General features: G+C 37.2%; 1 protein-coding gene and 1 non-coding gene across 2 annotated transcripts; both read left to right on the plus strand.

Annotated features, from left to right (window-relative positions):
* Positions 1-7,317: 7,317 nt before the first annotated feature.
* On the plus strand, positions 7,318-12,744 carry trmt10b (tRNA methyltransferase 10B). Its single transcript, XM_036561350.1, has 8 exons — positions 7,318-7,823; positions 8,888-8,993; positions 9,582-9,706; positions 9,882-10,034; positions 11,283-11,361; positions 11,452-11,519; positions 11,730-11,856; positions 12,016-12,744. Exons 1-8 carry the CDS (start codon positions 7,668-7,670, stop codon positions 12,132-12,134), a joined length of 933 nt encoding a protein of 310 aa, XP_036417243.1. The 5' UTR covers positions 7,318-7,667; the 3' UTR covers positions 12,135-12,744.
* Positions 12,745-14,270: 1,526 nt separating this feature from the next.
* On the plus strand, positions 14,271-14,484 carry LOC118801170. The gene has a single exon (XR_005006473.1). It is a non-coding gene; the product is annotated as a small nucleolar RNA U3 (small nucleolar RNA).
* The last annotated feature ends 2,379 nt before the right edge of the window (positions 14,485-16,863 follow it).

Consider the following 16,863-nt stretch of genomic DNA (forward strand, 5'->3'; position numbering starts at 1 on the left):
AGCTAACATAAGAATATTTGTTGTACTAAGTATAGCTAGACTCAAGCAAAGAAGTACAACACAGGTGAACACAGCTGATCAATCAATAATCTGCCACTGTTCTAAGAAAGTAATATATGCATTATCACACTACATACTGTATCATGTCTTGAAAAATTTACAATTCTTAAAGCTCACGTGTTCACAGGTAAGCATAAATGAACTGATTACACCAGAAATCCTTTAGAAACAATTGCATTACCTGCCTAAGCAAAATATATACAACTTACACACAATTCAGACATATTAATAGAATAGCAGGTAACAGCTACAACACTGTTAACAAAAAATACAAATTAAATTACATCACTGTGCTTGATTATATGTGTACACTTACTGGCCACCTTATTAGGTAATGCTGCCTTGTATTTACTTACTTTTCTATTGAATCAGGTCTATTTAATATATATGTGCACTTTGTAGCTCTGCAATTGCAAATTGTAGCTGATCTTTTTCTCTGCATACGTTTTTAGCCCCCTTTCACATCATTCATCAATGATCAGGACCTGCCCAGACCACACAAAGCAGGTATTATTGATTAATTCTCAGCACTGCAGGGATGCTGACATAGTAAGTGTGGTATTGGTGTATCAGATACAGCAATGCTTTAATTACCTCACAACACGCACTGACATAACAACACAACGTCAGTGTCGCTGCAGTGCTGAGAATGTTTCATTAATAATAATACCTGCTCTGTGGTGGCCCTGTAAAAAGGGAAGGAGGGGGGTACTGTATACAAAGAAAGAGATGGACTCCAGTCTGTAAGTAAGGAGTACTGTAAAAATAGCCGGTGAGCATATATGTAGAGTATGTTTGGGAGAGAGAATGAACATCTGAATCCTACCTGTTAAATATACTCAGCTCTTGACAGATGTGGAGGTCTCTGGTCAATTTCTTTTTCACCTGCAGTTTGTGAAGATGGATTCCTCATGACTGCATGTAAAATGAAGAAATAAGTGAGCAAAATTGAGCTCGAAAAAAAGCTCGAATCAAGTAAACATGCGGCTTTTATAGCTTAGAGATATTTTTCTGGCTTATTCTGGAGTTGGTAATCAGTGAGAAGCAGGGTGGACAAAATACACAGCTTCTTAGTTGTTGTGTAAGACAGGTGCTGGTAATTTGAGTAAAAGCAGAAATACTCTTGGTTAAATATTACTTGTGAAAAGGTATTCAGTCAACATCTGTACTTGAGTCAACATGCACCCTCCATGAGAAAACATTTAAAAACGTCACTGTTCTTTCCCAAAGGTTATTACTGTCAGTCAACAGTCAGTCATGAGAAACAGACATACTAATAACGTTAACTATTAAGTTTAAAACACTGACTTCAAATAAAGACAGACATATTCATCTTAGACGGTTACAAATGTAGAAAACTGGGCGTAAACAAACCAGCAACACGCCAGAAAAAGAAAATAAAATAAAAAAATATAAATAAAAAATAAAAGCTGCTTCCATACCTGAGAAATGCTGGTGGTAGGTGTAGGAAACGTGTAGGTAACTGCAAGAAGAAAAGATATGGTTAAGCCTGAAAATAGGGGCATAAGAAGAAAGAACAGATTTCACAAACTTTAGTGTGATATAGGATTGTTAGAATGTAAAATCACTTGGCAGCTAGTTGCCAAATAGACATTAAACTAATGCTTTAACTGTACCAGTCACTCGACAGATCTCCCTCAGATGTCTGTGTTTAACCTCTAAACTCGTGTGAGAAAAGCATCGAACATGTTCTGTGGTGTGTGAGACCGTTAGCCTGCTGGCCACCAAGCTAACAGCCCCACACATCACAGACCGTAGTTAGGTAGGTTAAGCCACAGCTAGTTAAGTTAGTTAGGTAAGCCACAGCTAGTTTCTGCTTTTCTGTCATTCATACCCCAGTCAGTCTCTCGACGTCTCCCATTCAGATTTGAGCCCATCATGGTCAGCACAGGTCAGCCGGAGTGAACCGGTCGTCCAGCAGAGCTATTAACTTAGCCTAAGCTCGCGCGGACGTAACGCTAGCTAAGCTAGCTAGGTTATTTAGCTAACTAGCAACTCTAACAAGTATACACACTAGTCCATTATACCATAAATTCGACACCGTCTCACTTTAAAATAGTAATTTAGCTAAAAAGGTGCCTCACATATTTTGTGAGAGCAGTCACTAAAAGAGGTGACTCGCTAGCGAGCTAGTTAGTTAACCTAGCTAGGTTAGCTAACTTAACTGTTAGCAAATGATGCTTATTTTCGTTTTGACATATGAAGAGTTCAGCATTCACAAATTACAGAATTAGGTTTGAATAAATATCCGATTGAAAAGCTGCTGCTACGTCAAATAATCCAATAATTCATTCACCAAACGCATTTTGAGTCCTTTCGAAGTTTCCAGAAGCGGCTCTAGGCGCGCAGATATCGCCTCCGCGGTGAAACGTTGGTGACGGAGCTCAATACGGGTGGAATCTGCTCTCCTCAATACCGGTGTAATCTGCTCTCCTCAATACGGGTGGAATCTTCCAGTATGTTTTTTTTGCCGACACATCAGAGAGCCTCGCCTCTGTCCGTACCCCAACAGCAAAATCTGTAATTTAAACCCATGAGATGCTTCTGTGCTAATCAAAACTCAAATGCACTAGCTCGCTGGAGCTTAAATGTGATTTACAGCACAGGAAATTTGACATGTTTGGTAGCTGCAGTACTCAATGTATCACAGCTAATTTTATTCAACCAAAACTGCGTAAAATACAATTAATAAAACATTCAAATTTATTGGATGCAGCTCAGTTTGATTTCTAACTGAACATAGTCTTTTTTTATTATGTAGAGGTTACTATAAGTTATTTAGTAAATATCAATTAACCCCAGTCCCACTTTTTACAGTGTACCTGGCAATATAGCACAATGAGTAATTGTGCGTTAAAGGAAATAGACAAGAAACAAGAAATTTCAGAGGGGTGTATTTGCATGGAATAAAACCAATACCAGATACCAAACACAGAAAAATGCTGTGCCTGGAAAGAAAAACAGGTTTTAGCCAAACCCAAGCTGATTTAATACATTAAAATAACTGGCAACATAGCTCAGAGCAGTAATGCACACAATGAAGTGAATAGGAAGCTGAAATTCCAGGTGGATACTGAAGGTATTATTTACTTTGGGCCAGGATAATTACATATCCTACATAGAGATCCAGTCTCCCCCTGTAAGGAAAACCTGGTTTTAGTCTGGCCCAAGCTGATTTAATACATTAAAATAATCAGCAACATGGCTCATAGAGCAGTAATGCACACAATGAAATGAATAGGAAACTGAAATTCCAGGTGGATACTGAAGGCATTATTTACTTCGGGCTAGGAAAATCACATATAATATATAGAGATCCAGTCTCCCCCTGTAAGAAAAACCTGGTTTTAGCCTGGCCAAGCTGATTTAATACATTAAAAATGACTGGAAACATGGCACATAGAGCAGTAACGCACACTGTAAAATGAACAGGAATTCCTTACAGGTGGAGATTGGATCTCTGTCTAGGATATGTAATTATCCTGACCCAATGTGAATAAGACCTTCAGTATCTACCTGGATTTTCAGCTTCCTATTCATTTTATTGTGTGCATTACTGCTCTATACGCCATGACCATGACGGTCACTTTTATTAGTGACCGTCACTCATCCGTCACTTTACCTCATTTTTAATAGCGACCGCAACTGCTTCGTCACTGTTCCGTCACTTTTATCAGTGACCGTCACTTCACCGCCACTGCTCTGTCACTTCATCGTCACTTTTATCAGCGACCAATTGTTCTACGAAGTTTGTTCTACCCATTTATTGGTCCCAGCATGCACATATCATTGCTACAGCATAGTAACTTGCGTTTTTCATGTTAAATTAGGCTTCCTTCAAGTCTATCATACAACCCATATGGAAAATATATATGTGGACATATAACTTAATTTCATACATTTCAAATATATTTATATATTTCTAATATATATATATATATATATATATATATATATATATATATATATATATATATATATATATATATATTTTCTATATGGGTTAATTTTATATATTTGAAATCCATGGCAAAATACATTCCAAACACTAATATGCATTTCAGAATATATTGCCATATCAATAATATTAATGCATATATTTTAAAATCCATTTAATTTAAAATGTATGGGGAAATATTAAATGTACTATAGAAAAATAAATGTATATAAACGTATTTATCAAATTTGAAAATGTATGAAAATGGCCAAAGCACTTTACTGTTTGGATACCTTTTGAAATGAATTTGTATCTTTTGAAAAGAATTTGTATTCCAGTATCTTAACTGTAAATGTTAGTAAATGGACCTTTAAAACATGACAAAGCAACACAGCAAGTGTTGTAGGTATTGATACACTGTGAAATGCAGTTTGATGATTTAATTTCTTTTTTATTTGACATGCGATTTGCGTGAGTGTCTTACTGCATACATACATGGTTAATGCAAAGTACAATACAAACACAGAAGTCACACACACAAATGCATTAAAATTGACAGGCAATGATAATTATGTTTTGTAGGCTTTGTATTTAAATCATTATAAAGGGCAAACTAAAAATATGTGTGGAAATAATAGGGCATGTAGTTTATTTTCATTTTGGAAATTACAAGATTAAATGTTTAATTGTGTAACAAACATTTTGTCTTCTAGATATTTGCAGTTCCTGTCTTATACATTAAGAGTCCAAGTTTTTTGTATTTCCTTTCCTACTTTCTTTTGTAATGAAGACTCTGCAGATGGGTTTGAATCCATAATTCCCGTTTACTCAGAACACAGTATCAAAAATCACAAAAACCAGAATCAGTGTCAGAGACAATCCAAAAAACAGAATAGATCACAACACTAGCAAAGGTACCAAAGAGTTCAGAAGAAGGTCCAAGAACCCCCCCCCAAAAAAAAAGAAATCCAACAGATGTGAACAAACAAGGCTTGGTACACAGATGAACAGGCAATACTTCGCAGATTTCCAGTGTGAGTGAAGGTCCCCATAAAGGGAGATTAATGAGCTGCAGGTGAGAGAGGTCAAGGTGTTATTAGGAAGCAAGTCAGTACTCAAGTGAGGCTGACCTCTGGTGACGAAGGTATTGCACCTGACATCTTTCTTCTTTCGCTCCTTTTTTGCTTTAACTGTTTTGGTTATGCTTTATATAGGGTTAAATTAATTACATTTGTTAACATTAATAACAAATACTAATGTTTACAAAGTATTCAACACTTGTATTAAAGGATGTTTGTTAGTGTCAAATAAATGAAGAACACGAATTACATCATGTTTATTCTATCTATGACTATTTATACTTATTTAAATTATTATTTTTTATTTTTCTTGTTTGTATATTTGGGTTTATTCATTTGTCAAATGCTGAATACAATTGTATATAATCAATATTTACTATTTCATTTAATATTTAAATTCAGCATTTCTTTACAATGTCCTTTCACAGGTATCGTGTATTTTTTCACGCCTTTAAATCTCTCACTTCATTCTCAGTGTAGAAGTTCAAGCAGTAGCCTTATGAGAAGGGGGCTTCTGACTTTGGTCCTCTAGCGAACTTCTCAGGTGGCAGAGCTGTTCTGTGAACAGGACAGAACAAATGCACCTGAAAAAGCAGAAGCACTTCAAAAAATAAAAATAATATAGTGCTGGATAATTCACTGATGAGTCAAATAAACCGTGAAATGAAAAAGGAAAAACAACTTGTATACATTTTTATTTAAAAAATACAACTTCTATATATTTTTGTTCAGGTTTCCTTCCAACAACCGAACAACCATCACAGGACGAAATAAATTTAAATTGCCACATCGCTAAATATTCTCTGTACAAAACCAAAATAACGTGGCTAACATAACATAGAGTGTCAGTTAACAGAACATGTCAATGATCAGAGACTTCTGACTATCAGCACTTTCATATGTGAGTTTTTACATCAACAGGAGAAACTAAGAGTCTAATGAGGACAAATAGTCAGTTTCTCTGAACATCAGGATGAAGACAAACAACTTCCATGAGTTCCTCAATCATCAGATCTAAACATCATCTTTATGGAGAGCTCTGAGTGTGATGTACTTTTCATCAACATCATCTGTCTAAGAAATTGATCCTTTTCTTTTTAAATACAGACATAACAGCATTTCAATAAAAGCTTAAGCTGCTCTGAATGCAAAGAGTTGCTGCACTTAATTTATTAATATCTGCTAGGCAGCTGATATTAATAAATCGAGGAGCTTCCATTATTATGTACTTGTAATGGCTTTTATATCATCAACTGAAATCATATGAGTTATGAAAACATATAACATATAACTATATTCACAGTTAGACTCAGAACTGAACACAAGCTGATGTAATGTGTTCAGTGAGATACAGTATTACTTAAAATGCAGTTCAAATGATATTAGAAATTCACTTAACTGAAACATTTCCCTCACTTTTATCACTTTCATTAAGAAAACATAGAATAATTAACTTTTCTTTTTAGAGAGAGAGAGAGAGAGAGAGAGAGAGAGAGAGAGTGTAGATCTTTTTCTTTAAGGCTCATTCCTTTACTGTCATCTACTGGAGAGTAAAATCCTTAATCGAGTTAAAAGAGTATAATCTGAAAAATACAACGTAATAAGAAAGAAATAGATTTATATTGTAAATCTACATTTTAAACTGGCTTCATCATCACTATAAGAGAGTGTGATGATTTTAAGAGTTTGTGTTTATGATGCTTGTTGATGAAAAAACATGCTTTTTATTAACTTTTCTACCTTTATTATATTAGTTGTTCACATTTAGTTACCAGTTCTCTTGTTTAATTTCGTTCTGTTCTGTTTTGCAGTTTTTCACGTGTCAGCTTTATTATTTTATTGTAGACCAGAAGAGTCTCAATCAGAGGAGAACAACAGAGTTTTCGATGGGTTTCTGTATTGAGCTGATCTCAGCAGAAAGTGTTGGATCAGATACTGTGGGGGACAATAATGATTCTGATTTAGTAACAAATCTGTCCTGAAATATCACTCACACTGTGTGATGTGATGTTATTAGCTGTGTAGTTCATCCTGTGGGTTATTAAAGTGATTCAGTAGTTTTATTAATAATAATAATAATAATAATAATAATAATACTAATAATAATAATAATTAAGGTAAAGATCATCGCACTCGTCTTTTTTCCTGACGTTTTCATTTTACAGCCGCGCGATTGGTCAAAACGCTGTGACGGAACTTTGCGTCATCAACATGAGACAGATCACCGTGTGTGATCCAGAACCGGTTTTCTTTACGGGTTCTGTGTTTGAGCTGCTGTTTGTAGGAAACTTTAACCGTCGTTGGAGAAATATGAGCCGTTTTTGTACAGATTTGATGTTTTTAATAAAACCCGTTTGTTTCTCAGTTAGTTATTATAGCTCTGGGTCGGTCTGAGGGCCAGTTCAGCTGTTTGACTCTCAGAGCTGTGAGAGTTTGTGTTTCTGTTTTACTAAACTTTCTCAAACCGCAGCGCTCCTCAACACTGAGCTCACATCAGAGCTCTGTACACAAACTGTACTTTCCTCAGGGATTCTGAGTCTCTGAAGCTGCCGCTTCACTCGGTCTTCGAGATGAGTGTGACCACTCAGCTCTCCGAGAAGATCTGCGGTTCTGAGGAGCAGCAGGTGATCCCGAATGAAGACTCTGTATCTGACATGATGGAGCTGCTCAGTGTTGATGTGGAACTGAGCTCCAGTGCAGCAAACAGAGAGGAAACCTTGTGCTCTGTAAGCTCTGCTAGTATTACTGTTTATTTTCAGGTCTGTTAGTGGTTACTTGAAAGGGTCCATATCCTGCAATTTTATTGTATTTAATTTCTTTCCGTGAGGTCCACTTATAGCATTTATGTGGTTTTATGGACCAAAAGCAGTTGTTGTTCATTTTTACATGACCAGTTTCCAGCCTGTCTTTATTTATTAGAATTTAACAGGCTGCTGAGCCTTTAGGACTGGTATATAAAAGGTTTTGTACAAAAAAAAATAATAATAATGACACTGAAATATTTTTTTCTCCCCATGATATCAATATTATATTATGATAAATGCGTTTTATCAGAGAAACAATAATTAGTTCCTTAACAAAGTGCATTACACATGAGCTGTTATTGTTTTTAGACATCTTACAAATGGATATACAGCATTTTGGAATGAAATTCTTTATATGTAAACAATCTCTGTTCTGATTGGCTGCCCTGTTTTCCAGTTCATTAAAAAGTCACTCAGAGCTGAAACACTTCTTATAACTTCAATGAGAATGGCTGCCGTGTGCTGAATAGACAAATAGGATGATAAACGTGTTGGTTTTAGTGACATCTCACATAAACAAGCTGTTTTAAGATTTTAGCTTCCATTTTACCTGCCAGATAAACCTCTTTGGACTAGCAGGCTGTCAGTATGTGAAAGTGTTCATCCAGCAGGGTGATTCTCCATGGAACAAGATCTAGGAAAAGATGGAGGTCACTGCTGTGAGTTGTATTCAGTTCATGTTGTTTTGTGGTGAGAATTGTTGACGTAAAGGTTGGACACATGAAGGGATGCTCCTGTTTTACTACAATATTGAAACTACCTGTGGCGTTCTGATGCAGGTGTTGCTTCACTCATACTATGACAATGTCTTACATTGTCACACTGCCACTACTGTCAGTACCTGTTTAAAGTGACAGCTGAGTGTCTGAATAATCATTCAATCTATTTAATGTTTCTGACTTAGAAATCAGTGGAAATCGTCTATATGTGATCGTAGTGGCACATGAATAGAATGGATTTTTTATGTCTTTCTTGTGGTGATACAGAAGAATGTCATGAGAAAGCAGCGGAACTGGGAGAGGAGGCTGGAGGCAAAGAGACACAAAAGGAAAGAGGAAAAGCAGCGGAGGAAGCAGAACCAGCAAGAAAAAGGTGACCTCATTACTCATTTAATAAGTCTGGATAAGGGGAAATCTGACACTTTTCAATTATTTTTTTGTTTTTTGTATAATTAAAGGGCTGTGTGATGATGTGGGCCTACTGTTAGCAGGATTTCTAATGAAAGCCATCAATGATATTGCATACAATTACATGAACTTTAACATCTCATGGTGTCAGTATGCACTGACGAGTTAATCTGCTGATTTACATTTTATAGCGTTTTTTTCTCTAAGCAAGAAAACCCAAGAATGAGCTTTTATTTTGTTGTGATCAAAAATATTATCAAATAAGATCAGTATGGCCTTTTGTCCATGGCATCCAGCCACTGTGTCCGTGCTGGTGCAAGTTTCCTTATTGGCATATTAGAGTTTAACTAGTAGGTGGAGCCACTGACCATTATAAGATGCAGTACAGGTTACTTACTCCCTAATCACAACTGGTCTTATTTTACATTCATTTCCATTCCCATATTTTGAAGTGGTACCATTTTCATCACTTTATTTCTGAATGGTTTTGTTGTAACAATATCTTTTATTCTAATAGTTGTTGAATTTATTTGTGTGTGTTTGTCTCCTGTAGATGTTGTGCCTCAGTTCAGTAAACGTGTCATCAAGGCGATCACTAAAGAACGTCTAGAGGAGGCTAGAAAAACTGGACCAAGACTGTGTGTGGATCTGAGCATGACTGACTGCATGTCACACAAAGTGAGAGTCTCTCTTTTAAACCTTGATCAGTGCCCCAAAACATAGATCCTAACTTATTCTGTTTCTTGTAAATGTAAAAACAAAAAAAAAAATCATAGGAAGTTGTTAATGTGTAGTAATTAATCATTTAGGTGCTGTTCTGTATTTGAATCATCTTAACATGTTTCACCTCTAGGAGATCAGTCGTCTTGCAGGTCAAATAAGACGACTCTATGGGTCCAATAAGAAAGCCCAGCAGCCTTTCCACCTCTTCTTGACGGACATGAAAAAGGACGGTCTGCTCTATAGAGAATGCATCAGAATGAATGCCGGCTTCCTCAACTACTTGGTCTGTACTTTCTGTGAATGATTAAAGTATCCAAACAAAAACATGTTAAAAATATATTTTAAAAATAAAATAGTTATTGTGGCATGTGCAAAAGTTTAGACACTCAGACATAAGGTCTCAGAACCTAATTAACTTGTTAGACTGTAATTGACTCATTAGGACTGATCAGGCAGGTCAAGAATTGTCATTAGGAATTATCAGCTCATTAAAATTCCAGAACGTAATAAATTTTCTGACTCTTTAAGCCCTGTGCTAACACTTAACTATGAGATCCTCAGAGCAGCTGGCTAAGGATACCTACCTAATACCTAGTTGATATGTACAAAGCAGAGAAAGGCTATAAAAAGATATCTTGCTAGTTTCCTCTGTATGATATGTCTTTTAGAAATGGCAGTTCAGGGGAACACTGGAAGTCAACGCAAGATCTGAAAGACCAAAAAAACTCATATGCTGACCAGAAATCCCCATATGACAGCAGAGGACCTGCAGGAAGGTTTAGCTGACACAGGAATGGTAGTGTACCTGAAGCTGAAAAGAGACTAGCTTCCACAACAGGACAATGATCCAAAACATACCTCAAAATCCACCATGAACTGTTTCAACAAACACAAATTGAAGCTCTAGGAATGGCCCTCACAGTCCCCTGACTTGGACATCATTGAAAACCTGTGGGTAGATCTTAAACATGCTGTGCATACAAGACAGCCCAAGAATATTGCAGAGCTAGAAGCGTTGGAGGCCCACTGCCTGGCACATATTGGTACTTCACCTGTTTCAACACATCCACTTCAACTCACTAAAGGGTTGTTCATGAGCTGATGAATTGGATCATGTGCAGAGTAAACACTAAACTGTGCTAAGCAGTGGGTTTCCAGGACCAGGGTTGAGAAACACTGGCTTGCAGAACCAGACAGTGCAGATTAGAAAGATATAGACTACATACAGAGCAATTACATAGAGTGCCTTAGCACCGCGACTACAATGCATTTAATACGCAGCAGTGAATAACTTGGCTAACAATAAATACAACACAGTGCAATAAATATGGAGGACAAGACAGTATGAGACAGACAGTAAGGTATATAAGAAAGTGAATGATCAGTGCAAATTATATATGAACTCTAACATCTGCATAGCACTGTGCATGTGATAGATCATTATAGTGGTTGACAGGTTTTAGTAAGCCAGGACCCAAATATTTCTAACTAGCTGTGAGAATTTTTGACCATTTTACCTTTTTTTTAACAGATTGATGTCACAGAAGAGAGCTGGATAGAGCTCTTTCCCTCTGAAGACATCATTTATTTAACTCCAGATGCAAGTGAAGGTTTGTGCTCTGCTTTACTTTTTGTATTGATCATGAATTAAAGCTCTTAAAAGACGAAACACATTTAGGTAATTGAATCACTGCTTTCAGCCTTAGAACAAGTCGATGAAGATAAAGTCTACATTCTTGGAGGCCTTGTGGATGAGAGCATTCAGAAGGTTTGTCTGCAGTTGCTTTTCAGTCCATTTACCAGACTTATCTCATATCAAGTAATGATATGCTGTTATTACACACATTGCTTGGGTTATTCAACATTATTACAGCCCAGAAAGCTTCTGTGAGTTTTTACTTTGGCATTATAATTGAGATGTATTGGCATATAATTGAAATGTGTTGGTTATCACAACTGAATTCTGAATTGCCAACAGAAAATAAGCTACACAAGGGCTAAAGAGCTTGGTGTGCAGATGGCAAGGCTGCCCATTGATGAGTATATGGTGAAGAAACCCAACTCCAAGAACTTTCACTCAAAAATTCTAGCCATCAAACCAAGGTGTGCTCCTCTCTGTTCTCCTTCTTTGTGCAACCAGCTCAGATTAGCGTTGTTTTCATTGGTTACCTGTCCTTAGGAGTTTCAAGCAACTATTTGCATGTACAACTGTGTCCTATGGAATGTTTCATTTGACTGTGAAACTTTGCTGTGTTTACTTCTAGTGTTTGAAATCCTGCTGACATATCGTGATACTGAAAGTTGGACCACAGCCCTCAGTGCTGGTATTCCAGCAGGGAAAGGATATGTGGCTTCTTCTGAAGCCCTGCCTGAGGTACCATGATGACCAGAGATGTCAATAAACAGACACCATGAGAGATAAACACCAAGTTATGTAGAAGTCTCATGGACCTTGAACCACTGATGAGGATCTAGCAAATCTTGTGCACCAAAAACAAACATTGTTCCAGCTGCTTGAGTTCTTTAGCAGGGTTCATGTAAATGACACAAGAATGATTAAATAGTGCTGAAGTAATATTTGCCATGGACACTGAACCTGTATGAATGAACGTCCTAGTCGGGCTTTGACATTTTGTCAGTTTTTGCTCGAAAAAAAATTCCGGCATCAGCATGATGACCTCTTGTACATAGTTTGAAACAAACAGCGTAAAGTTGGCTGCATGTCTTATATTTTTTCATCTCTATTTGTATTTCTAGAGTAATTAAAATTTTAATCATCTCAGGGACAGTTTGATCTGAACAGTGTAATCAGTTCATGTATAATCAGCTACTGCTGATTTGCTGTTTGCAAAACTCACTTCATAGTTGCAATTTGAAACCACAATAACCTTTTGTCAACAATTAATTTATTCTATTGAGATTATTTAGTATTTAAAACACCTTTTCATTTCATTTTACTATGATTCTTCTACACTGATGGTTTTCAGAGACTTGTCGTAAAATAAATGTCGTTATTTTAATGCATTGCCTTTATTTCTTCGTTTATTAGCCTGGAAATGTACTTTATTTGTTGAAAAATAGTAAAAAATAATCAATTTGCCTCTACTTGTAGGTCTCTACTTGTGAATGTAAGCTGCTGCTCTCTAAACTCTGGCTAAAGGCTTTTAATGTGCAAATATAGCTCACTGTCTTTTGTTAAATATTGTTTTTCACAGGTAGAGATGTTATTAAGAAAACAGGCCTGAACAGACAGGGCGATATTTGTCCTGTGTTATGTCACATGATTACATATCACTACGTTATGAAATGTTATTAAGTTTGTTTTGTTAGCGTGTTATAACTTAACCAAACAACAGACCTATACGAGATTAATTCACAATGGTGTTCATTTTTCAAGTAACTGTTGGAGAGGTTAAGCAGTCCAGGTCCTGGGGGACTCACCCTGGGGGCTAACTTATTAATTCCGTTATTTGATGATGAGGATATAAATTCAGCCCCGTCTCTCTCCTGCTCTTCTTCAGATATCGCTCCAGAATGCGAGGGTAAGCGCCATTGGGCGCATCTTGAGCTTTACGTACTGCGCTGTGCTGCTCTGCCTCTCTGAAATAGACTCATAAGACCGTTGGTAGTGATATCTAGTATCAGTCCTGAGACACATCTAACAACGCCGACAACCTGATGGAAACTGAATAAAGATAAAGTAATTCGCCAAGCTTCATATTCGAGATTTCCGTTCCACCTTAAATGGCACCGCAGAGGCGTCAGAGTGTGCACAACGGCTAGAACAGAACTGGTGAGCCATTTAAGGTGGACCGGTCAATTCGGATAAGAAACTGGTGAATAAAAAAAAAAAACACCTTCAGCCTCGTGGAACTCGAAATATGAAACTGGTTTCCCGGGGACTCTTTTAACACACGGACCTCGGTTTTCTGTTTTTCCACTTCAACGGTAAAATAATGTTTTTATTATTTTTTTATTAGCGCACGTGGTGTAAAAGAGGAAGAGTGATAATCTGATTAGCGCTGTAGTAAAAGTGTATTCTCGAGCTGAGAGCGTTAAAAAAAGGTTAAATGTGACGAACCTGGCCTGTTTGTGCTGTCGTCTGTGAGAGCCAATGAAAACTCAGTCATTTGTTTATCGGCGCAAAGCATTCTGGGTTGCTGAAATAATTCATATTAAATCAAATTATTCATTTTGTTGCAAAAGAAATTTAGATATTAATGGTTGGGATTAGTGATTTAATGAAGTTCATTTTAATAAAGCCAAAAAATACATGTCGTCTGACCCCATATATATTACATATTTGTTTGTATATAAATGTCATATTGTTCCATTTTTCATTGAATTTGTAGGTTTTATATTATTACTTCATAAGATGGCTATCGCGGTGTACTCTGGGTGGGTTAAACTGACCTAAACTAAGAGTAAACACATTTCAGTGTGTCATCATTTCTCAGCCTACCGTCTTCGTGATTTGTAGTTAATTTGATTAAAGGATCTGCGCGACGGTTTTCTCTTTAAGACTATACTTTCAGGGATCATTTCTATAGTGTATGACTAGGAAAGTTGATTCAGAAGTGTAGCGTCTTTCTAACCACGATGACGAGGAGCGATGTACTCTTCTAAGCGCGAATCGGATATTAGCTCATGATTTATATCAAGAGCTTTTGTCATTGATGACCGTTCCCTATTTTTCGCAAGATAGGAGAAGAAGAGTGCATGTTCAGAGTGGTTAAACTTATAATTACAATATAATAACAGAATAATTGAACTAATATTGTAGCTTTCTGTGGAGGGCAGCTAGACTCAGGACAGTTTTGAATATGCGCGTTAACACGTATACTTCAGTCGTGATCACGTTACCAACAATAACAATCATACGTCTTTAAGGTCTCTGGCAATGTGAGGCTTCAAATCCAGACGTACATGCGTATTCAAACTAGAAATTACTTCACACGTTAAAACTCACAACGAAACCATAAGCCTGTGTGTACATAGCCCCTTCGTTTCATTTAGATTATTCATGACATAGTGAGCTGAGCGCTAACCTGTGGCTATGCTGAGCCCACCTCACCAGACAGGGGGAAATGACACAAGAGTGACATATCCTGTAAGAAGGAGCCAATAAACCTAAACTTTTAGATGGAGACATCGGAGGAATCGTGTTTTGAAAGATAGCTTTGCATGACTTTCTTTTGAACTGCAATCGTACTTTTAGGGATCGCAAAAGATTTGCTCACACTTTAAACTGTTCAACAATGCAGTGTATTATGCTTATAAAAATTCTACCAAACATATTGTTCAGATTATATTTCAAAATAAATTAAAAACTGGATTTTTTTCCCATTATTTGGTCTGTTGCTTCTGTTTGTTGTTTGAGCAATAACGCCCCACCGGTAGGTGGCGGTAAAGCATCATGATTCACAAAGGTTTCCAAACAGCAACAAAATCCAAATACTGAAAACTAGCGTCTTAAACACGTTTTAACGCGTTAACAGGACGAATATTTACGTTAACACGGAGATTCCGACATGGTTTGAGCCCAAAGGCCTGTCATCGGTTACTGCGATTTTATCAGGGAAGGACGTGAAGCGGAGTGCCTGTAACTCCCTTTGCTGTGATAAAATCGCAGTAACGCACAGCCTCAAGTGGCTTATTGCTTTTATAAAATGGCGACCAACATAAAATATGACCAAATATACAATTTTTCAGAAAATAATTTCAGTTATAATCAATAATAATCGACATAAACAAGTATTCCGCCAAGAAATGTAGTTCCTTTAGAGTACGGCATCGTTGCCACGCAACCATGGACCGCGGGATGAGGAGAACGTTCGGTCGCCCATCTCTGTCATTTCTGTCTTTTTTTTCACCCCAACGGTGCAAAATACAGCTAAGAAATAGTCATTTAGGGACTCAGCCACATCCATACCCTATAAAATATGCACTATTTGGCTGAACTTTAATAGCTAGCACACTGTTTAGGGAGTAGGAGCCGTTTGGGATTCAGCCGGGGTTTGACGCTACTTCTGACTGAAACACGAACATTTGAAGCGTGTAATCCATTCAAATGACATTTTTAGACTTTTGTACTGCCGTTTTACAGTTGATCATGCCGTAAGTACTTTAATTCAAGCCTGTGATATTAATGATGGAGTTGTTTAGACTGTTGGCTATGTTTTAGCCTGTTAGCTAGCTAGCTGACCAGCCTAGTTCTAGTCCAGCCCTTCAGTGTAAAGAAACTTACTTCATAAATATACGAGCAGCATTGGGGTCAAAGATTATTCCCACAGATATACATACATGTATGTCTATGATTATTCCATTAACAGCACAAGGGTTCTTCTCGTGCCGTAGCGCAGTAATACACAACCTGAGAACTTGTAGAGAGGAGAATTACCGCTCTGCAATGTCTTCCCGTTTTCTCAAACGCTAGAGGGCGCTCCCGAGTGAGTCCAAAATGAATGGGTTGATATGGAGCATTTGAGCAAAATCGTAGTTTATAAATGCTTAAACAATTTTAATGTAAAATAATATTTTCAGTTCCTGAACACTGAATATCATAAAACATTTTAACACCGCTGTTTTTAATATTTTTAAGAGCTTTTAAACTCGAGTTATAGGAGTTTAAAACGGAACCTATGCATGTCCATGACGTCAGTGAGCGCGAACAGCCAATGAGCTGCTCCGCTCGCCAATCAATCATCACTCCCTGGCAGTAATTCCCACCTTCTGCTGCCGAAAACCCGTTTGCTGTAGAAAAAAGGAAATATATAGGTAAAATTTCTTTGTTTGTTTAGTGAAATACATCCTTCTACTTTCTAAAATTAAAGAAACGTTCTTGGTGGGTATTAGAAACTATTTTAACTTTTCGTTTTTAGCCGTTGAGCTCCATTAACTCCCATTCATTGAGGACTCTCTCGCGGGCGCCCTCTGCTGGTCAGCAGTCCTGTTTTTGATGTAACGGGGGGGAATAGGAAGTGGCCAGGCTCCTCATAAACCGGCTCTGACACAATTCAGTTGTTGTGACGCGGTCACAAGTGTGTGTATTTCGTGAATTTTACAACGGCTTCGAACGCGGCTCAGCCAATCAGATTTTAGGACCGGAACTA

Source organism: Colossoma macropomum, unplaced genomic scaffold (genome assembly GCF_904425465.1).
Source record: "Colossoma macropomum unplaced genomic scaffold, Colossoma_macropomum, whole genome shotgun sequence".
In the NCBI taxonomy this organism is placed as follows: Eukaryota; Metazoa; Chordata; class Actinopteri; order Characiformes; family Serrasalmidae; genus Colossoma; species Colossoma macropomum.

Coding starts and splice junctions, on each gene's coding strand:
- trmt10b (XM_036561350.1), top strand. CDS start 7,668: ATGAGTGTGACCACTCAGCTCTCCGAGAAGATCTGCGGTTCTGAGGAG. Junction 11,520..11,729: donor TGGATGAGAGCATTCAGAAG/GTTTGTCTGCAG, acceptor AATTGCCAACAG/AAAATAAGCTACACAAGGGC. Junction 11,857..12,015: donor TCTAGCCATCAAACCAAGGT/GTGCTCCTCTCT, acceptor GTTTACTTCTAG/TGTTTGAAATCCTGCTGACA.